The 25,359-nt window shown below is 34.9% G+C and overlaps 1 protein-coding gene and 1 long non-coding RNA gene across 5 annotated transcripts; both read right to left on the reverse strand.

Annotated features, from left to right (window-relative positions):
* On the reverse strand, positions 264-3,693 carry LOC109819939 (protein CHUP1, chloroplastic-like). 4 transcript variants are annotated; one of them, XM_020385935.1, is made up of 4 exons: positions 3,382-3,693; positions 3,222-3,307; positions 2,168-2,782; positions 264-1,482 (listed from the first exon to the last, which is right to left on the reverse strand). In XM_020385935.1, exons 1-4 carry the CDS (start codon positions 3,536-3,538, stop codon positions 619-621), a joined length of 1,722 nt encoding a protein of 573 aa, XP_020241524.1. In that variant the 5' UTR covers positions 3,539-3,693; the 3' UTR covers positions 264-618. The 4 variants fall into 4 exon arrangements, with proteins under 4 accessions (XP_020241524.1, XP_020241523.1, XP_020241525.1 ...); XM_020385934.1 differs by having other exon boundaries at positions 2,168-2,911; XM_020385936.1 differs by having other exon boundaries at positions 2,168-2,911; positions 3,222-3,303; positions 3,382-3,471.
* Positions 12,561-23,861, reverse strand: LOC109822586. Its single transcript, XR_002242185.1, has 3 exons — positions 23,560-23,861; positions 23,400-23,441; positions 12,561-13,094 (listed from the first exon to the last, which is right to left on the reverse strand). It is a non-coding gene; the product is annotated as an uncharacterized LOC109822586 (long non-coding RNA).

A 25,359-nucleotide genomic window follows, 5' to 3' on the forward strand; every position in this document is an offset into this window, starting at 1 on the left:
TGGTAGTTTGCCTGTAATCCTTATTGATGATTAGGAGCATCATGACCAAGTTATATGTATTACACCAAGGACGGACATATGTAATGACTTTGATTGCTGAAACTCATGAATTTGTTTCTGTAGTTATTTTCTCTTCGTTTCCTTCTTTCTTTCATCAATGTGTGGTTCTGTTTTCCAATGTGTTGTTAACACCTACCACAAGCACGCTAATAAGCCAACTTCTATAGGTTTTTGTATTCACAATGGCAAGTTTGCCACAGGCGTAACGATAACTTTCACCTCATAAATTGAGAACCCTTGCCATATTATTATGTAATGTAAACGATGCTTTGATGCGTATCCAGCATAAGAACAAATTGTTCTTAGGTTGTATATCTAAACAATTTAACTTACTACACAAGCAAGCTTTTCAACATCACACAGCCCCTAGCAAAGCCATCCATTAATTTATTTGTCTGCAACATAGATTGTATAGTGAAGTGTCACAGGTCCTCTATACTTCATTTCAATTCAGCTGCTGCCTAAACTAATACCAATACCAATATAGTCACCTGTTGAATGCTGGCATGAAATATACAGCCAACACATTCATCAGAATTAAGTGATGCCTGTATCCTTTTAACTGAAAGATGCCAATCTCCTCTTTGACTTGAAGGGCTTTGAACCCTTCAAAACATCGGCAAATTTCTTCAGCTTGACCTTCTCAGGGGCATTACCATGTTCATGATCAAGATTGTGACTAAAATCACTCAAACAATCCTCAGAGATCATTCTCATATGCCCACGAGAAGTCCCAAGATCACTCCTGCATCGTTGAGCCAAATTCTCATCAACTTCTAACTCAATGTTCCTCGTTCTTTGCACATCCAAAGATGACCTAGGATATCTTGGTGGTTGGGCGTTAGGGTTTTGTTCAATCCTCAAAGCATTTTCGACAGTGGTGCTCGAAGAGACACTCTCAAATGAATTTCTTCTTGTATTCGTGTCTTCAAAGGAGCAAGGAGATACAGATGCCCTTCTCATAGAATTTCCATCTATTGAATTGACTTTGTTTCTATTGTTGTCAGTCCCCAGTACAAGCTTTTTAAGCTTGCTAACAAGCTTTGATTTCCCTGAACGGCTATTCTTTGTCGAAGCAATTGAAGCATCACTGCATTCTTCACTCGATGTTTGTGAAGAAGAGCAAGATTCAGTGTCAAAATCAAAGAGACTAATGTTTTTCTCACTGCTACCATACTCTAGTATGAGTTGTTTGGCTTTCTTTTCTGATTCGGGACTCAAGCATTTACTTAGATCCCTTGCTACTGTTTTCCCTTGAGGTGGTTGATAATTTCTTAACTCATAACGGAGGCAAGCATTGACCCATCTGAGGTATACTAATTCTTCTACATCTGCACAGCGATCTATCTGAAGCTGCTCGAGTTCCTTCTTCAGCTCCTCGTTCTCTTCTCTCAAGTGACCGGCTTCCTCCAATGCTCTCTCCTGCAATGATTTTATGAATAAAAGAGCTAGACTGAGAGTCACCAAAATATAATATTATACGGTTTCGGAATTTCTAGAGACTTAGTAATGCCAAGGACTAAATCCCAGGAACCAAGTGTTCAGGAGAAACTAAAACCAAATAATGCAAGATATGAGACAATAAAGGTTGCATTTGGACCGGCTAAAATGAATAGAGAAACTAATTAATATCTTTAATTTTTATTGTAAACAGAGGTCGGTGTGTCCTTGCACGATGCTGGCTGGACTGTTGCTGATGTGACATACATCTAGGTTACTACATAGCCTAGATCATTAACAAACACAGCTATTGGCTTGATTGTGTACCGCATTAGCGACACACCAAACAACACCACGGAGGGACACACCCACCCCCATTTACTCATATTTTTAATAATAAAGAAGAGCCTACTACATCAGTCTTATGACAGGTAACCAAGAGAGGAGTAACCTTCTTTAAAGAACCTGCTATTACAATCTTATAGTAGGCTTTAAGAAGACATATGATGCGAATGAAGAGAACTTGATTGAAGAACACACTCAGATATTTGGATTAGTCTTAAGTTCTTTTGTGCACAACGATCACTCTTTAAACCAAATATCAGAGGAAAATCCTTAACAAATCATGAACAAATGCAAAAGGGTAACAGAAATAAATTAAGATTACCTCGTTGCGATGAGAATTGGAAGAGGCTTCAATCTTTGTAGACTCTAATAGCTGAGCAAACTTCAAATTTTCTTCTACTAGACTAGAATTTACATTTCTGAGAGTCACCACTTCGTCCTCCAGCTCCTTCAACCTCTTCAACTTCTTCTCCACCTCAATATCATGTTCCCCATGCTTGCGCTCTCTATCTAACATCTCAGTGATCCTCTGATGAAGAGCAGCTAACTTCTCCCTAGCTTGTTCTCCATCAAATTTCAACCTCTTCTTCAATAGTTTAATCTCATTTCTTGCGGACTCAAGTTCAGATACTACTTTTGGGTACTCCGATGCCTGAGCTTGTAGCTTTTGATTATCAGCTTGCAGAGACTCAATTTTCAAATTCAAGAGCTTCGACTCCATTGCGTTCACCTTCAATCGATTCTCGAGCTCTCTCAAAGAAGCCTCTTGCTCTTTCAATCCATAGTATTCAATCAATTGGATCTCAAGGTTTCTCTCCCTTTCTTTCAGTGCCTCAACCAAGTTCCTAAGATAGGCAATCTCTTTCTCCATTTCTAATCTCTCTTCAAGCTCTGAATATTTCTCCATTGGTTCTACAGTATTTCTATCTGGGTTTTCCTGAAATCCATTCATCACAACCTTGTTATAATCTGGCATCAAAAATCCCTCCTCATCACCATCCGTAACTGAAGTAAAATTGGGAGTGATGTTGGATGTTCCATTGATGATTTTGGACAAAGTTTCCTCCTATTTAACATAATTCACCAAACATCAACAAATTTATCAAGGCCGTCTTCTAATAATCACCAAAAACACATAAAACCATCTGCAAATTGCACCTATCAATAGAGATCATACTAATCAACAAAAGACGAATTTAAAGAAAAAATTAGCCAAAACCATCCTCTAAAACGTAGCAAAAACACACAAAAATAGTTGCAAATTGCACCTGTGAAAGGGTTTTGACTCAACTGACAAATAATCAACAAAAAACAAATTAGGAAAAAAATCTTAAAATCACTAAAATACGCAAATATAGGAATTTTGAAACCCTTACACTTGTTAATATGTGGAGCTCATCTTTGAGTCCACTGGCAGCCATGGCTGAGGATTTTGCAGTTGATTCCTCTGACCCAGAACTACCTATTTCGAATTTCCCTGTTAGTTTCCCCCAAAAAATTTGACCCAAAAAAATAAAAATAAAAAGGAGATAAAACCTGAAGATGATTTGGGTTTAGGAGGAGGGAGTCTGGGCTTAGAGCGAAACCGAGAAGCAAAATACCCACCAAGGGAGAGAGCCAGAGCAAAGCCCAGCTTGAGGAGAAGCGGTCTGGTGTCTCTCTTTCCTCCTTTAACGAGAAGGCCCTTTTCCATTAACGACCTCTCTCTTCTCTGTATAATGTCTATTTATATTGCAAAATTAGCAAATATTAAAGAGAGGAAAAGAGAAAGAAGAAGAGGGCAGTTGAGATTCGAGGAGCATTAATGGTGATGATCTTGGTTGGCCTACATCTACACGCACATGAAGAACTTTGGAGGAAAAAGGAAGAGACAAGAAATGAGAATATTATAAAGTTTATTTGCTTCTTTGTTTTGCATATAAACCCTCATTATTTTACTTAATATGTTTAATTTGTTCCATTTTTTTAATAACTTGTTCTAAAGTTTTATATGTTTAATTATATGTAGCCCACGTAATTTTAAACTTGAAGGATTGGATAAGCCATCTGCAAGATAAAAGAGAATAATTTTCTAGTTTTATTCTTTATCAGTAATAAAAATGCTAAGGACTCTATTGTAGGAATTCATATAATTCATTCATAATATTTTATCAGAAATAGATATCGTAGGCAAATCTAAAAGAAATAATCCTTTTGGAGTGACATTTCATCATTTTACTTGGATAAGAGTTTATTGTATCTCTCCATCTATCAAGTATCTATTCGATTATGGGGCATCAAAATTTGTTATATTAAGGAATAAAAGCAACAAGTATATGGCAATTATTTAGCTAATGAAGAAGAGAAGGTTTAGAGAAAAGATTGAATTAGTAAGAGCAATGGTCTTATTTATTTCATTGATTTTTAATCTAAATAATATAAAATATTTTTTATTAGTAAGAGATGACCAGTAATAAAAGGACTAGTGGAACATTAAAATTTCTAATCGTGAAATATTGGATTAAGAGAAGCCCCTGGCTCAAAAAACTTTCCAATGGTTCTAATCCATCGCTTACAAGGCTAAAGAACAGTATACTTACTCCACCTCTCATGTTTTGTACTGATTCAAGAACTGTGATTCTTTGCACCGCATGTGTTCAATGAATATGATCCATTGAATAACTTTTTCTCTGATTTCATCCTTGAGTAAAATAAACAAAGAAATTACAAAAGCTTCCTATAAAACTATGAAAGTTCTATTTCATTAGAAAGAGATCAATTAGGGAAGTTTATGTGGGGGTACATGAAAAAGCTTCAACAGAGTATGCTTGTGGTCAAAGGTTCTGAAAAGAAAAGAGGAACTCGACTTTGCCTCTCTACATTTTATTTTTATTTTTATTTTCTTATTCGATCGGTCTGCTTTCATGCCCCCTTGATCCTCGTGTGTGGGGGTCCCAATCACTCGTCGACCCTAGTTTTATTTCACTCTTTTGGCCCCTTCGAGTTTGTGGTTTTTGTTCGCATATGCGGAGGAACTGGGGGAACATTTGAGGAGACGGGTGGCCAAGAGAGAGTAGGACAGAAATAGTGGACTCTTCATGTTTTGAGTTAACAGCCAAAAGACAAAGGGACGGGTGAAGCCATAAAGTCACCTGCGAAGCACAAGAGAGGTGGTTAGCTAGGGTTAATTCTTTCAATTTTCATCATCTTGTTATGGAAAAAATGTTCGAAATTTCTTGTGTAATTTAAGCTTCATGTTTAAAAAAAAAGTTGGAAAAGATTGGTGGACTAAAACAGAAAATTAGAATCAATTCCTAACAATAGGTCAGTTTGATTCTTAACCTCCTCCGATTTCTTTTGACAAGTTGTGTCACGGCCTTCACATGGTATGTTGTTATTCCATGATTTTAGACGAACTTAGATGGTTCAAGGTCTAATTGGACCATAGATATTGAAAGACATTATAAAAGTTGATAGTCATGTTAATATATTATGGTTGAATGTGTTACTAGTTTAGATCATATTTAAGTTAATTTATGGATAATGGATGATGTTTGATATTTTCCTATAGGAGTGGATTATGGTTGAGTTAGTCTTCATGTGGTGAAAGATTCTACGATGTAGCTTTGTCGTCTCTCCATAGTTATCAGTTCAGATCAAGTTAGCAAATATTTAATGAGTTTGATGCATGGATGATTAGAGTTATTATTCATAAATGAAAGTAAAGATTGTTGGACATTCATATGTGAGTAGAGTTCCACGTTGGAGAAGTTAAGAAAGAGTAGCATCGATTTAGTTAGAAATTTGGCATAAATTTGTAAGGTCTTAAACATTTTGATCAATTTGGTTCTCAAATCTTTATTTAAGACGACTCATTAAACTACCTGCTTAGGACATGATTTCTCCATAGCGAAAGAGGTATGATATGCGTATTGTTAGTTACATCCAATACATACATACTATATCACCCTTATATTTGGATAGTTCATTTTAACCATTAATTACTCCTTTTATTATTAATTTTAGGAAAGATTTGTAGAAGCTTACAATTACGAGTGGTAATTAATGTCCCGAGTTTGACAAGAGCCTATTAATTTATTACATCTATTTTCATATCAACTGATTCAAATGTAAGAAATATAATTTATTTTGTATAAGCACGATTCCTTATTCTATATATCTAGCACACGGTAAAAAAAAAAAGTTCAAGCAATATAATTTATTTTCATATCCACTTTATTCGTTTCTGAATAGTTATAACTACTTCCATAATTCACAAGTTAAAGCCACATTTATAGATGTGTGTCCAAATAAGAAGTGTGTACTCATCCCACTCTACCTCGATTCCATTTTAATTTGGTAATCGGTATTCTGTCTTTGGATAATTTATAACTGAACTAAAAAGTTACTTTTCTTCCACTCCTATGTTTTTTAAGGACTAACATGAAAACACAAAGCTTTAGAAATACGTACAAGGAATAAAGCTAAAGGATTAAAAAACAACACAAAACCAATTTGTTTTTTTTTTTTTTGGTGATGAGGTTCTCAATTTCCATAAGATAAACCTTTCTTTTTTCAGTTTACATTAATAAATCAACCGCTAAATATTTTCATTTACTCCGAGTTAAGGTCTGTTCTTAATCGGAGGGAGAGAGAAAAGGAAAGTTGGTGAAGTATCAAGAGTTGAGGTGAAGGAAGTAGTTTGATACACGATTGCAATTGCGTTGCCACAATCTTTGAATGTTTAGTTGGATAATTAAAGCATACCAGATTTTTATTATCATGCACAGATCACGTGGAATTTATGTTACCATTTATCACAAACTTCTTCAAAGTTCTAGTTATTATTGGTAGATGTGATCATATTCCATTTGCGTCAATATGAATGGTTAAGACTAAAAGCTTAGTCCTTGTCAAAAAAATTAAATCAAACATACTTCAAGAACAATAATAATTAAATAAGACATGAATTTGAGGAAACTTAAGTAACCCATGTGACGTATAAAAAATTCGCACGTCTCATGCATGACTACGTTATGCAAAAGTCCTGAACCAGAGATTCATAACACATAAACTCATGGTACAAACAGAATAGCCTTCTGACTTAATAGCTTTATTTTATTTTATTTTTTTGCAAATTTAATAATTATCAGACCGAGAAGTGGCATCAAAAGAAACACGTCAATAAACAGCACAGAAAATTGTTTTTCTTTCTTTGTTTGTTTAACATAGACAGAGTTGTAGCCTCTATTCCTGCTTAATATTAACAGATGCTTGGATTCGGATTTTCTCCGCTATTAAAAAAAATAATGGAGGAACCACTACATAATTATAACCATTAATTATCTAATCAATAGTTATAATTTTTTTTGAGAACGAATTAAGAATGAGTGTAATACACCGGATATGATGAGTGTTAGACAGGCTTGTAGAAATGGCGAAAACGGGGTTGAAGATCAGGAAATTTGACGAAGGAAACAGTTTGGAGGTTTCCCGGTCGACCGCGACCAAGAGTGCGGTCGACCGGAAACGTGCACGCTACAGGGTAGTTTCTGGATCTTTGGTCGGTCAACCGCGAGGCTAGGTCCGGTTGACCGCGGACCCTGTAATAGGTTTTTGATGTAGAACACTTAGCAGACACGTTTATGTCAAAGTGGGACAGTCGTAAGCCCAAATGCGGGCATTGTCGAAGAAAATAACTTGTTTCGAAGAAACGGCCGTAACTTTCAAACCGTACGTCGGAATTGGACGAATTATATATGAAAATCGACTATCTCGACGAGACGGAGCCATCCAAACCAACCCATTCGGGTTCGGTTTGCGTTCTCAGTTTTGTCAAATTCCTTACGGTTTGAGAGATATTTACTGTTTTGTCCGTTTTTACTATTTTTGGTAATATTTTAGGAGTCTGTTTTGTTTAGGAAACAAATCCGATTTGATCTCAGATTTGACCGGAGGACTTTCCTAATCATAAGGAGTCTTTTTAAGAGTTTTAATGTTTTAGGAATTATTTACCATTTTTGGTAAGTTGAGAGTCCTTGTAGGAATTAGAGTCCTTGTAGGAGTCTTGTTTCTTTTTCTATTTAAGAAGAGTCTTGTAAGCCCTAGAGGCATATCTTTTGATTAATAAAATTTCGTTTTTCCTCAATATTTCTTCGTGGATTCGAAGCTCTTCGTGGATTCGAAGATCGTTCTTTGTGGATTCAGAGAACACCCTCGGTGGATTCCGAGGTTACTACTTCCGCGCTGCGTCAGTTTTTGGTTTCTGTCGTTCTATCCGGTCGACCGTGATGGTTTCGGCGGGCGACCGCCAGTCGGGTTTGGGCCTGATTCTGGTTTCCTGTTCTGATTGGGTTTGTGTTTTGATATATATTGAAACACGTTTTTAGGGTTTAGTAAGGTTGAAAAGGGGTTATTTGGTGCACAGAAAAGAGGGTTTTTTGAGCAATTTGTTTGGGGCTTGTGTGAGAGATTTGTTTGAGAGATTTTGAGTGATTTTGTAATTTCTATTTGTACTTTCTTCTCTATTAGTGAAAACGCATCCCCTTCTTACCCCGTGGACGTAGAAAACTTGTCGAACCACGTAAAATTTGTTGTTTGTGTTCGTGCTGTTAATTTTGTGTTTGTATGACCTTCTTTCTCGGACCCTAAAAAGAGGCTTCAGAGCCCAACAAGGCTTAGTGTAGAAACTAACATATATAAAGCTACTTTTCAGCTAAGTTAAAATCTCTAGTTTTTTGTTCGTGTACTCTTCTCTTGATTTCTCGATCTCATTTATTAATTGTCGGTATCATTGTTATCTATTGATGGGAAAAGGTTGATAAATTAAAATAAATTAGCATGTACCCAATGAAATTAAATATAATTTTTATTTGACTAAAAAAGTTTCAAAATTCTTTCAACAGTACTAGCGACCGAAGATCATCGTACTCTTCTGTTGGTTTAATTTTATTGCTTTCAAGATGAGTAGGTTGAAATTAACGAAGAAGAAAGTTGAGTTGCAAGTGGGGGGGATCAAGCCTCCTACCTACTGGGTGGATGAAAATCAACACGTACGGATGAGGCGGTGAAATTAATTAATATCTTTATGACGAGCTAGTGCTGGCATTCTGACGCGAGACTCATAAGGTTAATTAATGGGATCCGATCTTGGTTTTTTGCTGCTCTTGATCTAGCCAGGTCATCACAATAATATGGTGGCGGAGCTTGAAGCTATATCGATCCAATTCGGACTCTCATTGGTTGGTAGGGGTGTCCATCGGGACAGGGAAACCAGGCCCGGGCCGGGCAAAACCGAAGCCTAGACTTGGGCCCGGGTAACCCGGCCCGGGCTAGTTTTTTTTATTTTTAATTTTTTTTTAAATTAAAAAAACAATAAATCATAAAATATACATAGAAAATTACATAAATTTTTTTAATAACTTAAAATGACATAAATTACGAGTACAAAAAATTATAGAAATAAAAGATAATAAAAATAATTTCTTTATTAATAGTCAGTAAATCCTTTACAAGTATAAATTTATTTCGAAATTCGTCGCATCACAATAGATGAGTAAATCCCAACTAGGTTGACACCTACTCACTCATATCACTATCATTTGTAACTTTTTTCGAAATAATTCATTACAAATTTAAAGCTAAGAAATAAAAATTACAATTTGATGAATATTATCTAATCTTTATATCTATCTGCTAGTCCAAACTCTTCAAATTTATCTTCAATTATAGCAATCTGATAGATGCCTTGTGTTCGCTTCTCGTACCTTCACCAGTCTTGTAAGCACATCACCGTTTGTACAGTATACAGATCTGAGCATGTCATGTGGTCGTCGATCAAATGTCATGATGTGCTGAAGGCGGATTCCGAAGCTATCGTCGAAATCTGCACTGATAGTAAGTCACGAACCATGGTGGAAAGTATAGGATATGAAACTGATCCATATACTCTCCACCATTACAAAATATCTAAAGCATTTCATTGACATTAAACTAAGGAAGCAGAAAAATATTCATCTAATTCAGAAACCTCTAATCCTGAACCAATTTCAGATCCACCAATTAGTTCAGCTACCATTGCATACCTATCAAAACTTACACTTTTACCTTGACTTGTGCTCGAAGCCGAAGGCGCTGAAGCTGTAGACTGTTGTGAAGCTACAACATGTCTAGCTGCATACTCATCATATAATGTTTGAAAATAATTTCTAATAGATAAATGATGAGAAGTAGAGCTGCATACTCATCATATAATGTTTGAAAATAATTTCTAATAGATAAATGATGAGAAGTAGCAGTAAGAGTGGAACCATCATCTAAGTCTATAATCTGTCCACCATACAATGACTGTAACAAACTTCGAAGACCAATATCCTTCAAACATGGATCAATAAGAACCCCTAAACTAAAAATATGAGGAATATACCTAAAATACTTATTAAATTTGCTCTCCATTTGAAAAATTATATTTCCAAAAATATCATCCATACGATATTTGGCAAAAAAATTTTGAATATTTAAAATTTGTAAAGCAGCTAAAGTAATAGTTGGATAATAACAACCAGATAATAACATAGTAGCATCATAAAAAACTTGCAACATCTTATTTAATTTACATATAATTGTCCATTCATCTTCACTTATTCCATAAGTGCTACCAGAGCTAGAACTAGAAGCATAAAAATTTATAAAAACATTTATAATTTCTTTATATTCTATTGCTACACTTAACATTGCATATGTGAAATTCCACCTATGATCAACATCTTTTAAAATTAGTCTAGGCTTATAATTTTTTTCTTTTACAACATTGTTTCCATCTTTTAATTCTCATTTCAGAAGCATTATGCATATTAGCAATTGTTCTAACCTTTTCTATCATGGGTTTAATTTCAGAAAATGTACTTTGAACAATTAAATTGAAAATATGACAGATACATCTAACATGAAAAATGTCATCATGACGTGACAATGGCAGAGTTGTTTTAATAAAATCAACAGCTACATTATTATTACTTGCATTATCTAGTAAAAGAGAAAATATTCTTTGATTAATTTCTAGTTTCATAAGTTCTTCAATTATTAAATTTATAATATTAATAAAGAGAAAATATTCTTTGATTAATTTCTAGTTTCATAAGTTCTTCAATTATTAAATTTATAATATTAATACCAGTGTGTGACTCTTCAATATAAGTTCTTCAATTATTAAATTTATAATATTAATACCAGTGTGTGACTCTTCAATTGCAATAAAAGAAACAAATCTTTTAAACATTTGCCAATTTTCATCAATCAAGTGTGCTGTGATACATAAATAATCAGTTTGCACTCTAGATGTCTAAATATCAGAAGTTAAAGAAAATTTACAGTTTAAATTTTTAAAATAAGAAATTATTTTTCCTTGTTCCTCCTGATAATATTTTAAAATATCACGTTGACAGGTTTGACGAGAAAATTTTGTAAATACGGGATAAAAACTAACTCTAAATAAATCTTCAAATTCATCATCTTCTACTAATTTAAAAGGCAGGATTTTAAGAATAATAAACCTGATTACACATTTCCTAGCTCGGGCAGCGTCATAATTCCAACTACCGAGGGTACCAGAAGAGGAAGATTGGGAAATCATAGACTGTCGGATATCACATTGAAGATTCTGGTATTTGTTGTGTTTTTCTATATGACGTTTGCGATGGTTGGTGCCGCTCTTATGATGAGCTTGGAAAACCTGACCGCACAACGCATATTTTACCTTCTGGGAGATGATCCTACCGTGTTCATCATTGGTGACGTCTATCTTCTCAAAAAAATTCCGCACATCGAATCTCGGCCTTTTAGGAGCTCTTGGTGCAGTAGATTCGTCGCCACCAGATTCAAAATTAACACCGGTAGGAGGAGGGGTTGTTGTAGGAGGACTCATCTCTGGATCGGTAGGAGATAGGTTTTGCTCTTCATAATCAGATCCAGAAGTCATTTGATAGAAGTATTAGAAAATATAAGAGATTATAAGATAGTATAAGAGAGTATAAGATTGTATAAGAGAGTATTAGAGAGAAGTAGATGAGTTTTGTTGTGAGGAAATGAAGTGAAACCCCCCTCTATTTATAGAGGCAGCCCCCTAGGCAAATGACTAAAAACCCTCATATTCTAGTCGTTTTTTTACCGTTTTAAGGGGCAAATCGGTCAAATGGCCAAATATGATCGTTTGGCCGGTCTGGACCGAGCCGGCCCGGCCAAATTCCGCCAACGGTCACAAATTGTGACTGTTGGCGCCGGATAGGCCCGGTTTTTTCCGACAACGGTCACCCCAGGGTGACCGTTGTTGCCCGGGCCGGGCCCGACACCTTATCGGAGCCGGTACTGTTCCGGGCCGGGCCCGGATCGGGACCGAGCGAGTTTGCGCCGACCCGGGCCCAGGCCGGGTTCCGGGCCGCGGACTTTTTGGACACCCCTACTCGTTGGCATATATGGGATCGCGGTTGGATGAAATTATGTGCGAAATTAACATACTCAAGAAGTGATATTTAATTTCGGTTGGATTTAGTATATGAATAGCGATTGCAGCCGCCCTCCTCTAGCTAGCTGCTCTTTTAGATTGACTGTCGTCAGCTGGTTAATTGGAAGAAACTGTTCCTATAAAGTTCACCATACATATACATATAGGTAAGGCAATGCTTACGCAAACGCTCTAGCAAATTTATTAGGCGTGCTCTCCTCAGATGCAGTGCAAATCATGGGAAATGCTCCAACCTCTTTAATTTAATTAATTAAGCAACCTTTAATTTGGAGATTAATTGTATCGCTGTAACACAATCCCTTGACTTGTTAGAGACTAGTAGCATTTTTTGTTTCGTTCTTCTTAGAGACGATCGAGTTGAGGAATTAACATCTTGTCATCCTGCTATCTTCGTCTATTGCCAGCATGCGAAGAAGAGCTAAATCCCGAATCAAGGTGGAAACCACGCTCATCAGCATGCATGTCTCATAAATAATGTAGATGCATGTCTCTATATAAAAAAATATTAACAAATTTAAAATCATGTAGGGGAGCATGCCCCCACTCTTCTCTTAATGGATCCGTCCTTATGTTAGATGGATCTTCAAGATAACCTCACTTACACCGTGCATGTCTAATTGGATGTCCTCTTCCACCATCATCAAGGCTCGATCATGGTATCCATGAGGCTCTCAAACTTGCAGTTACATTCAAATTAAGGCTCCAGTGCTCATGTCTTCAGTGATGCACAACAGTGGCGGATTCAGGATTTCTGGAAAGTAATATCACTACATGATTAATTAACAATAAAAAAATATTATGATCGTCCCCAACAAGTTTTTATTTTTTTGAAAAAAAGTACATGCATGCTCTCATAATTACAACACTATCAAATACATCCTTTTAATATATGTTAGCGACTAAGGTGGCGAGGTGAAGAGGATAAATCGGAGGGGGAGAACCAGAGAATAGTTCGCAAGGTGGAAGAAGATCGATAATCTAGAGGCGAGGGACTAAAGTTGCTGAGGAGGAGTTGATGAAATGGCAAGGTCGGAGGTGCTTTGCTAGGTTTGTAGAAAAAAGAATCGTTGAGGAAGGGAGAATGAGATTGCTATTTGCGATTCTATAAGACACTAGTAGAAAATTGAACAAACTAGACGGAACAAACTAGACAGAATTTTTTCCGTCTAGTTTGCCTCAAACTAACGGAAAAAATTCCGTCCTCGTTCCGTCTAGTTTGAATCAATCTAGACGGAAATTTCCGTCTAGATTGACAAACTAGACGGGTTTTATTTTTATTTTAAATGAACACTCAAGCTAGACGGAATTTCCGTCTAGGTTGATACAGCCTAGACGGAAATTTTTCCGTGGCTAGATGTCTAAAAAATTACAGAGAACTCCCGTCCCCCGCGTCTTTTCAGCTTCCGCGCCTACTATATTTCCATTTTCTGGCGCTTTTTTCTCAGCCGGCTGTCAGATCTATGCCTGCCCTTACTTGCTCACATCCTTCGTCCAAAATCCCCAAATCTCTCTCTCTCATCTCCACACCGCCTGCTCCCCAAAACGGCGTCGAGATCCCCTCATCCCCCTCCACTGCCAGCGCCGCCCTCTCCCTTTTCCTCCCGCCTCTCTTCCTCATCGGCGATCTCAAATTGGTCTTGGAGCAAATGGATTGGAGGACTTCGAGAGTGATGCCGAGGATTGTTGCGAGTCACGTGAGAAAGTCGATGCCCTAGGTTTTGAATTTATTTGAATTTTTTTGGATTTTTGTTTGAGGCCCTAAACCCTAGCTTCAATTTGTGATTTTGCTGCTTGGGTGCTTGATTTGGAGTTAATGAATAGGGTTTTATGTTGAAAATCGTTCTTAATATTAATTTAAACTGTTTTTCGTACTAGATCATTGGGTTTCAGCATTTTCTTGCAAAGCTGGTTCTTGATTCAAATTTGAAATCTGAACCTATATTGGGAGCTATTTCAATGACTAATGGTAGAAGATAGCGCCGGAAGTAAATATCATGGTGTGGAGTGTGTCCCGTCTACAAGTACACCGATATATACACATGAAATTGTTCTATTTTTAATGCCTGGTTCAAGCTATTTTGATTATTGGTTACTGATTACAAGTGGTAGCTATAGTATGTGGTTGGTGGTTGCGAGTATTTCTTATCAATTTTTTGTTTTGAATTGAATTATTCAGGCAGGTGAGGCAAGCATAATGATTTATTTGGGCTGCCACTCGAGGTGTAGATGAGGAAGAGCTACTTGCAAACTTGCCAGAAGACTTACAAAGAGAGATACAGCGCAATTTCTTTAAATGTCTCAAACAAGTGAGGTTCCAAGATCATATCTCATTCTCTATTTTTGGTGAAGTGTTTTTTCTTTATAATTTATGCTGAGCAGTCTTTGGTACTTGCTAGAATGCTATGCAAATGAGAAGACAATGAATTGAGGTCTCTATTATTTCTTGCAATTAAATGACTATTACTAACCCATGGGCAGTCGTGGATATTTACTGAAATTAAGGAACAACGGCATTGGGACATTATTAGTTCGTGGGAGAGATTTAATATTCTGAAGGATTATGTGAACTGTGGTCTTGCACATTGGGGTTCAGATTCCAAGGGTATGTTTTAGTACTTTCTTTGTATTTGGATTACTCCATATAATCTGGAAAGGGTCTCATCTTATAGTTAACTGGTATATTCATGTGTAGTGCATTATTTCATCAATCTCTATGTTACAATAAAATATCAGACCATGCTCATAGTTTTGTCACATATTTCTAGTGTGTATTATGTCTCTTTATACAAAAAAATTGGAGAAAGGCACCCGATATGTTAGATGAACAACTGAAGAATCAAGAGCACATGCTTCTAAATGATTTTGGTTTCAGTAGTGATTGTGTAAAATGTTTTAGTTACTTCTGCTTTTTCTCATCACAATCACACAGTTTTTGTGAATAGGAATGGGGACAATTTGTCATCTAAGATATTAACAGTTAATGCTTCCTACAAACAGTGATTTATTAAGGGTGATAAATGCAAGATGCTAGAAAAATCGAAAGTAAGGACAAGCTAGCATTTGTAACTAACGTTTTTTTGGAATATTAATATAATTTTAGGATACTACTAGGACTATCTAGCAAAGTATCCAAATGTGCAAGTGTCAAATATGCGTTGGATATGAATGTGTCCTCTTGGTTGTGAGTATTCAAGCAACATAGAAGGAAACCTTACTGATGTAAAGAATCAATTAAAGGCAAACATAATCATCTGAATTACAAACAAAGCTAATAAATGTAATCCACTGATGACAAGCCAATAACCTACGAAGATTCTGAAAAACATCTATTGAATGCTAACTGATGAACCTTTTATTTCTTCTATTTAGATCAGATAAAGGCCCAAAACCTGCATTTAAAACAACTGCAACTGAAAAATAACTTTTATAATCATCGATTTTGGTTTTCACTGAAAAAATAACCTTTTATCCGCTTCATTTCAGACCAATTAACAGACTACATTTTTAGTAGTTACACTTTAACTTAATATATGTATGTAGGATGCCTATATCTGCATGGTAGCCATATTCAGCAAGAAATTACTTACGAATTTTTTCTCATGATGTCTTTGTTAGTGATGTTTTAAGCTATATCTTATGTTGGGTATATCTGATATGTCGGGCCTATGTTCTGAGTAGGAAGCCTTAGCCATATTCGATACATATCTGAGTTTGAATATTCTTCATACCTGATGTGTACTTGATTGATACTTTTTAGTATATCTTAGTGTTTACATATTCTAGATGTGTGAAAGAGGTATCTAGGAAGTTAATGATTGAATATATGGTTGACAATTTGTTTATTTCTTGTTTCATCCCCCATCACTCGGACTCACTAGCACTGGATATGCATATTGGGCTATGCATTCAGATTTCAGAGACAATTTGTGGTCACATTTGTATGTGCTAAAAGAAAGTATTTATATCCATTTTGTATTTACTTCAAGTGCATCCTAACAGAGCAGCCGATATTATTTTGGGGACATCTCCAATCAGCTGTCAAATTAGATGTTAAGAAAGCTATAAATAAGGTACTTTTGTATCACGCATGTGTATCATTTTCTGTAGTGTATTTCATGGCATAGACTAATTGATGTTGAATTTTAGAGTGATGTTAAGAAGCTAATATTCCTGATCATTATTTAGTGTATCATTTTTTGTAGTGTATTTCATGGCATGGACTAATTGATGTTGAATTTTGTATAATGTAGGATCAAGGAGGAAGAAACATGATGCTTCAACAAATTGGAGGAGTAAATGCAATTGGATTCTATAAATTATACAAACTTCATCAAGTTATGTAAACAATTGTATTTTTTATAATCTATGTAAAAAATTTATGTATCTTTCTAGTATTTTGGTGAATGTATTATTTGAATATAATTATATTTGATATTGAAATATAATTAGATCGATTGTGTTGGATATGAATAAGAATTGCTGTTGTGCAATATTGTGTACATGTGATATTATATAGCGTGCAATGTAGTTTTTGCAAAAAAAAAAAAACTTACTGTAGCAAAGCAACCTAGACGGAATTTCGTCTAGGTTGCCAACCTAGACGGAATTCTTACTTCCGTCTAGGTTGGTCAACCTAGACGGAATTCCGTCTAGTTTGCCCCAATCTAGACGGAAATATACTAGACGGAGCAAACTAGACGGATTTCCATCTAGGTGAACCAATCTAGACAGAAATTAGATCAACCTAGATGGAAGTTTCCGTCTAGGTTGCTCATTTTTCTACTAGTGAGAGAAGAGTTTTGAGAATTAAGAATGACCTCTGTAAATTAGTCACTCAAACATGCTTTGAAATTAGTCCCTCAAAACCTTTAAGTAGTTTGAAATTAGTCCCTCAAAACCTTTAAGTAGTTTGAAATTAGTCCCTCCAGTTAGCACTAGTTAAGAAGTTTGGAAACTAATTTGAAAACACCTAATTTAGAAGGACTAAGTTTGGAGACTAAATTCATAATATGAAGATTTAGGACTAATTTAAAATACCTAAAGATCTGTGGGACTAATTTCAAAACATAAAGGTTTGAAGGACTAATCCAAAATATGAGAGATTTGAAGTACTCATCCCGTTGAGAGTTAGTGAGTGTGTTGGGCGGAGCGCCGGAGATAGATTTATTTCTGTGGATGTGGGGTCATCACATTTATAAGTGGGGTCATCCATAGGAGTTAGGTCTAAAATGAGGGTAATGCTATAATCTATACTACTTATAAAAGAGAATACCCATGTCAAAACTTTTTCATACCCATTTTGTCCTTTACAAATTACTTAATTCTAATTTTCTCCTCATCACAATAGTAAGCTTTAATTAGTGTCTTAGACTCTTAACCTTCCATAACTCATTAATTAATGTGCTGAATACGAAAACTCACCAACCCCTTTGGCTTGAATTTAAATCTCCATCAAGTGACATGGCCAATTGAACTCCACGCATAATGCAAAAAATTCCTTCAGCTAATGTAGTCATTCACATTATCCACGATAGCCATGAGCTTTTAATGAAACTCCAAGGCTTTTCGTTTCCCGTTCGTTATCCTTATCATTATGCAACAACGCTTAAACTTTTATTGATTTCTATTGACTATATCTTTCATATCTCCCTCATTTCACGATCTCCGCTCTCATCTAAATTTCTCTCTCAACTCCACATTCTCCTCTGTCTTCCTTCCTCTTGGTCAATGCTTTGTTCTCCTCCTTCTCAATATCTAACCAGCGTTAGCATCTTTCAAATTCAATCTCAAGCCTGTCATTTGTCGAAGGGGGTTATACAAGGAGAGAGCACTGGTATGAAATCCATTTCATAATTTGAGCTCTGTTATATTTCTTCGTCATCTGATCTCTTTGTACATATTGGTTAGTTTTGTTTGATTTCTATGGTTTTAGCTAATTAGATCTCTTCAAAGAGTGATGGCTAGAACTTGTTTTGATCTATTTCTTGTGATAAATTTATGTAGCAAGACAAAGTGCGCTCAATATCACACCGTCGAAAAAGAAGTCGGCCTAAAGCAAGGTGTGAGAGACATTTTCATCCACTTCGATCGAATTTGTTTTCTTTCTGCATTCACTTTTTTGTTAACTTCAAAAGAGCTCTCCTCCTCATCATCATCATAATACTTCTCAATGGAAGGTTCTTCTTCATCATCATTTGATGAAATTTCTATAATTTCCTTGTCATTAACAAACTTTTTAAATTCATATTGTTTAGGAACTGATTTCCGGGCAGTGCGTTTCAACAACATCTGTTATGAAACCATGAAATGAATTATTAATATAACTATAATATAAGTCTTGACATTATAGAGATCATACTGGCTGCCACAAACACTATAATAACATGATAAAGCAAGGAAGTATTGAAATAAAACAAATATTAATTATAAATGTTCAAGCTTGAACTTTTGCAGTTTAAAGCAATGAAACACAATAGACCGAAGCTAATTCTGAATGGGACGTAATAGACTATGTGATTGTGCAAGTTCAATGTGTTAAGTAGAAGTTGAACATATTTTGGTTAGTTAAAAGATATGTGGAACTTGTGTTTATGTAGTAAAGAATGTGGCTCATTGAAATTTGAGCATAGGAGCAGCAAAGGATGTAACTATGGTCCTCTATATGAATGGCAAGTTTACAGGTTCGTGTAGCATCTCTTCTATACAGAATTCATCTTGTGTATCTTATATAGTTTTGATATATACTTCCTGTTATTTGTATTTAATAGTTTTCTAGGTGGTAGTCATGGGGTGCCTAAGGTACGCTATAAAGGGAGGCAAGGTGATTACTATATAATGGTATGGTTTTCCTATGTCACCTTGAATTAATGCATTTATTGTCTTTACCCATGCATCACTAATTGCTTCATAGTTTGGTTTAACATTTGTGCTTCTGCAACAAGATCCTAGCAATCCATTCTTCTTATTTTCAGATTCTTTTCTTATCTACAGGTTATGGATATGCTTGGTCCTAGCTTATGGGATGCATGGAACTCTTCTGGACAAATGTGAGTATATTACATGATACTAATAGCCATCGGTTAGTCATGGTAATGGACCTGAAGATATCATATTCATGAATTTAGCAAAACTTGGTTTATGAGCATAAATATAACTAATGATTGTTTTTTCTACCTGTTCGCTAGTGTTTGCATATAGAAATTTATACACAATTACTGCTATATAACCATATTTTACAATAATTAAAACAATTCTAAAGACATTGTACAGCCTGCCATGTTAATGCTCACCACAACAAACTCCAAGATTCCTAACCAGGACACAAAGAGAGAATCAGATTTCAGAACAGATTGCAACAGGTTCCAACTTTAGAGGGAAAACATTTTAGAAGGAATCAATGCATTTAGGCCTAGACCGAGTGACCATAATCATATACAGGAATTTCAAAATGGTGATATTGAATCATTTCCTTGTTTTCTCCTTTCGAAATATATCTGTTGCTGAGGGAAAGGGAGAAGATGTGAAATGTGTAGCACCTAACTTGACTCAATACTTTTAGATTAAATATCAAGCTCCTCCTAATGATGCGTGAGAGACATACTATATAGATCATGTGTAACTTAACAAATGTTATGTCCACAGGTAAACAAATTTAATTAAAACAGTAACTTCATATATCCCAAAAACCCCTTATTGTCATTTGCTAAATGAGTTTAATATTCATAGCCCAACTCAACTTATTATGACATATATTACTTGTATTATGAAATAAGTATATGATATGATAGATTAACTTTAGAAAACTACTTAAGATATTTGTCATACCATAATAAATGCTGAGATAATACAAGTTGCGTTTTGTAAATATTGACAATCATGGTTTTAGGTTTGATTACCACAATCCATGGTATCCCATTGGTTTTCCCCTCATTGCCCACTGATTTGGGGTGAGGGAGTTGTCATACGGATGAGGGATTGGGTTGTGGGGTACAGGTGGTTGCAGTTTTTCTTATTGCTCATACTGTGTGTATCTGCAGTAGATACACACAGTATTGTGTGTATCTGCTGCAGATACACAGCAGATACACATGTTGTGTGTATACTTATACAAAATTATAAAAAGTATGAGAAAATACATTAATTTATAAAAAGTAAGGTTCATTTTGCAACTTTCCCTATTTAATGACTAGCATGAACCAGTTTAGTTATGTCCTGATATGTGAAATAGGATTAATCCTTGATTGGTTTGGTTTGATGCAAAATGAGTAGAAAATCAATATACGATAGCATATAGAACATGTGCAAATGGTGTAGAAATCATCACTATGTCAGTTTTAACACTAATCAGAAACGTTTGTAGCTTGTATTTGACGGGTATGGTTTCAGGAAACACTCTATATATATGACTTTTTCCCATAATCATTTTGTAATTTTACATTGATTAATCAAAGGTTAATCCTTGTAGCAATGTGTGAATGGTTTAGTAAATGGGATTTGCAAGGTATATGAATAACTTGATCCACGATGTATGATATTTTGTTGGGGGTTATTGGGGTACATTAGCACCCTGCACAATAAGAAAGAGCAAGCAACTAAACAATACAAATAGTTTTGAGTGGTTCGACGAACAGTCCTACCTCCACTTCTACTATACATGATACTAATAGCTTATGGGATGCATGGAACTCTTCTGGACAAATGTGAGTATATTACATGCTAATAGCCATCGGTTAGTCATGGTAATGGAGTGATGAACCTAAAACTATTGAAAATTAAGAAGTAAGTGGTAACCATTCTGACCATTTCAGTTAAATTGGAATCCCTTCTTCAAAAAATTTAAATTTAGCAGAAAACCCATTTAAATAAAGAGCTTCGACAAGCTCTATTTTCATGTTACAAATTTACAATCTTGTAAGAAAGCCTTTACTTTGTTATATCACACATGCTTTTTCTTAAATTCAGAATCCTAGACATTTAAGTTTGACACGGTTTCCATCTGAACCATGTTAAGCTATAATTAATTTTATGACAATGAAAGCAGGTTTATAACTTTAAACAACTCATATAGGTCAGTCCCTTGGTAAAATAAAAAACTCTTTTTTCTTCCTTTTATCTCTATCTTCAATAATACATGCACCCTACAAGTAATATTGAGCTAAAAAACTCTTTTTTCTTCCTTTTATCTCTATCTTCAATAATACATGCACCCTACAAGTAATATTGAGCTATAATCTCATTCTACTTAAGCATCTACTCTATCTTCAATAATACATGCACCCTACAAGTAATATTGAGCTATAATCTCATTCTACTTAAGCATCTATTCCTGAACTATTACTACGAACACCAAATTGCTTCTAAAAAAACAGATTAACAATTCAATCAAACCAAACAACAAACTGAAGCTACCAAAATCCAGTGTTAATCAATGTCTAGGGTCCCAAGTGCTCCATATTTAAAATGTATCAAACAAGATTAAATATCAAGCTCCTCCTAATGATGCGTGAGAGACTCATACTTTTTTCGCATTCATAAAACATACAAACAAATATTATGTCAACAGGTAAACAAATATAATTAAAACAATAACTTCATATATCCCAAAAACCCCTTATTGTCATTTGCTAAATAATGATTTCACAAATTAAAAAAATAAATGTCATTCAAAATTATACTGTGTGTAAAAACTCATGTCTATGTATCTCCAACCTGCATGTCATGGGTAGGGCTAGCAGGAAGTCTATCATTCATACAAAACGTATGAAGTTCATAGGTACATTTTGAGAAAGAATTCAAAAAAGATAGAGAAGTTGAGATTTGAGGAAAATAAACGAGGAAAGATCCTGTGACTGTTAACATAAAAAAAATTGATCATAGAATTGGCAAGAGAAAGGGATATGCCAACTAAACATCCAAACATAACGAATAAAAACCAAATTCACGTATAAGAAGGTCTAGGCTCCAGAAGGTCCAACCAAAAAGAGGATAAAAGAATAAGGTGATCAGAAATAACTGAAACGCACGAGAAGCCTCAAAAGATGAATTCGAACTAAAGGACAATAAGGAAGCTTAAGCCAAGTTTGGGAGGATGCATGAAATGTTTTAATAGCAAAGATAATCATGATTCTACAGTATCTACTCCTAAATCTAACAAAAAATGCCGCATGACCTTAAAAATACTAAAGCAAAGCTTCAACAAAGGGAAGAAAAGTAAGGCGCATACACTTTCAATTTTCAGGACTGATTCAGGCCACCTAAAAAAACAGCTTGCTTGGGTTTGGAAACTTGATCATTTTTTGTCAAAATGTTTTTGAACTATTAACCTGATACCTAAAAACAGACCCAATGACTAAACACAAGGCACCTGCAAACCCCAGATTTTTGTCGGTAAACCACTGAGAAATCTAGCATTTGATATCAACTAAAATCAAATACAGACACAAATTGATTATGAACAGTGATCCTATTCTCTACAAGTTGATATGAACATTGACCTTAGAGATATAGACAAATACCGAAGTGAATAAAACAGCCAATTCATTTGGGTAATCGGTAAGGGACAAGATTCTAACAGGCATGCTAATATATGCATAGCAGTAAAGGCATGACAGTTAATTAGGACAAACAGGTTTCGGAGATGCACACATATAGATATCTGAATCTTATGTATCACAATTTTTGCAGACAGGACCTTTCGATACCCGTATCTGTATCATCTTTCGATACCTGTATCTGTATCCAAGAAGATATGTATTTATTTGGATAATCTGAACTCTTTTACATCCTTAATTCTAGGTATATCATTCTATTTTTTTTGCGAACTGAAGTTTGATTTAGAATTTGGATATTAGGTGGTCATCCCTCTAATCCCCTTGATTTGGATGCTAGAGTATGCAGAAAATGTTAGAAAAACAAAACAATTATGTACCAGATAATAATTAGATTGACAGCAACAATCAATCTCGGTCACCTAACAGCAACAATCAAATAAAGATAATCCATATCCATAGAAATAAAATTTTAGAAACCATAGAAATAAAATAAAAATTTGATTTACCTTGATTGACAGCTTTCTACTCCTCCAATCAATCCCGGTCACCTAACAGCAACAATCAAATAAAGATAATCCATCAAAAAATCAAACTGGTAATTACAAGAATTACAATTACAATTACAAAAAGGTAATAAGAATAACCAATATCCATATACATACTTACAATTGGAAGAAAACCCCTTCGTTGTTCTATCAAAATTGCAGCGGAAGGTATTTATAGAATCACCAAATGGAAGGGGAGAGCACGTGAGAGGTAGAGGGAAACTGACGGAATTCTGAACGTCGAAATAATTTAGAGACGGGAAGAGGGAGAGGGGCAGGGATAAGCAAGGATAACGGAGGTAATAAAGGGATTTGGGCGTTTTCAAAGAGAGAGGGAGACGGGAAGAGGGAGAGTCGTGTCGGTGTTGAGGAACGGCAGATGAAGAGAGGTGAAGGGGCGGTTGCGAAGGAGATAAAAAGGGGAAAGTGTAGTATAGATTATTATAAATTATAAATTATAATAATAGTTATATATTGGATTGGATTGGATTGGATAAAATTTGAATTACAAAATTTGAAGTGGGTAATTTGGGTATACAAAAGTTTTGACAATGGTTTTCTCTTTTATAAGTAGTATAGATTTATTAGATTTATGTTATTCTTGGGCAAATTTTGACTTTACATTTTTCATGTGATGGATTGCCTTGGATCTTAGTTTTTTTTGCAGGATCTTTCTCAGAGCTGAATATCTTTCACGTTTTTGTTAGTTTAGATCCTAGATCACATTTGTGCATTTATTATCTTAAAAAACATAACCATTCTAATATCATTGTGGATTTTAGACTTGAGGTTAAATTTTCTAAATTTATTTACTCTTTGTAAATCCTATTATGACCCAAGTTCAGTAGTCTTTTTAGGTGGCAATTTGGTACTACAACTGGTTATTCGTATTCTACTGCAAACAAGAGCATGACTATTTTCTTGAAGCATAACAGTATGCATGATTACCTACTTGATCCAAAGAAGGTATGACCTCTCAGCCTCATAATAACGCTATGTGATATGAGGAACTTAGCTTAGATATTGTAATTAGTTTCGAATGTGCTTGAACTTGAATTGCACTGAGTGTCTAATATGGTTGGTCTCTTATCATTGCTTGATTATGTCAATTTTATTTATACTATTGATTGTGATACTAATTAAATTCAAAATTTTGAATTTTACAAACATAGTGGTTACTTTTGGAGGTCAAACTAAAATTTTTGTTGGAGGGGAAAACTAATATAGAATATAAGAAATATAAATATGCAAGTTTGAATGTTTTAATTACACATACAATGTCTATTTCAAATTGGACCTCATATTTTTTATATTTAACAAGTATAAATTCTTTTTATGCAAAACCAAGATTAGTGTTATCTACTAAATATGCTCATGTATAGATATTTTTCTAGAGCTTATATTACAATGTTAAGGAATTTAGTAGTGAGGATCTAACAAGTGAAAGAAAACCTTATTCACACACACGTGCGCACACACACACACACTACTTATAAAAAGATGATATGGGTGACAAAACTTTTGATTGTTTTTTATTTAAAATTTTTAAATATAATGGTCATTCAAATATGATAAGAGTAAATATCCCCACATTTAGGGGTAATTTTTAATTTAACTTTGTCCTTTTCTATCTTTTGTTCTTCAAATAACTCCCACCTGACCGATGAGTAGTCTTGTAGGCTGATGGACTCACTGGGGCAAATTATTCTCAGTTTGTTAGTCTTCTCCATAACACTGTAAAACATATGTATAATAAAACTTGAAATACACATGCCACTTAAGATGGAAATAAATTCTATGTAACTATAATTAATCACATAATTCATACATGTGTTTTTGTGATCAAATGCATTTGAAACTCCATACCTATTTCATTATAATTAATCACATGGTTCATACATGATTGGGTGTGGTAGCCTTT

Source organism: Asparagus officinalis, chromosome 8 (assembly GCF_001876935.1).
Source record: "Asparagus officinalis chromosome 8, Aspof.V1, whole genome shotgun sequence".
NCBI classification, from domain to species: Eukaryota; Viridiplantae; Streptophyta; class Magnoliopsida; order Asparagales; family Asparagaceae; genus Asparagus; species Asparagus officinalis.

What these genes read in the sequence shown, in the direction of transcription:
- LOC109819939 (XM_020385934.1), bottom strand. Translation starts at nt 3,538, where the DNA reads ATGGAAAAGGGCCTTCTCGTTAAAGGAGGAAAGAGAGACACCAGACCG. An exon ending in AGCTCCACATATTAACAAGT is followed by an intron (nt 2,912 to 3,221) that starts GTAAGGGTTTCA and finishes TATGTTAAATAG; the next exon opens with GAGGAAACTTTGTCCAAAAT. An exon ending in CCAATTCTCATCGCAACGAG is followed by an intron (nt 1,483 to 2,167) that starts GTAATCTTAATT and finishes AAATCATTGCAG; the next exon opens with GAGAGAGCATTGGAGGAAGC.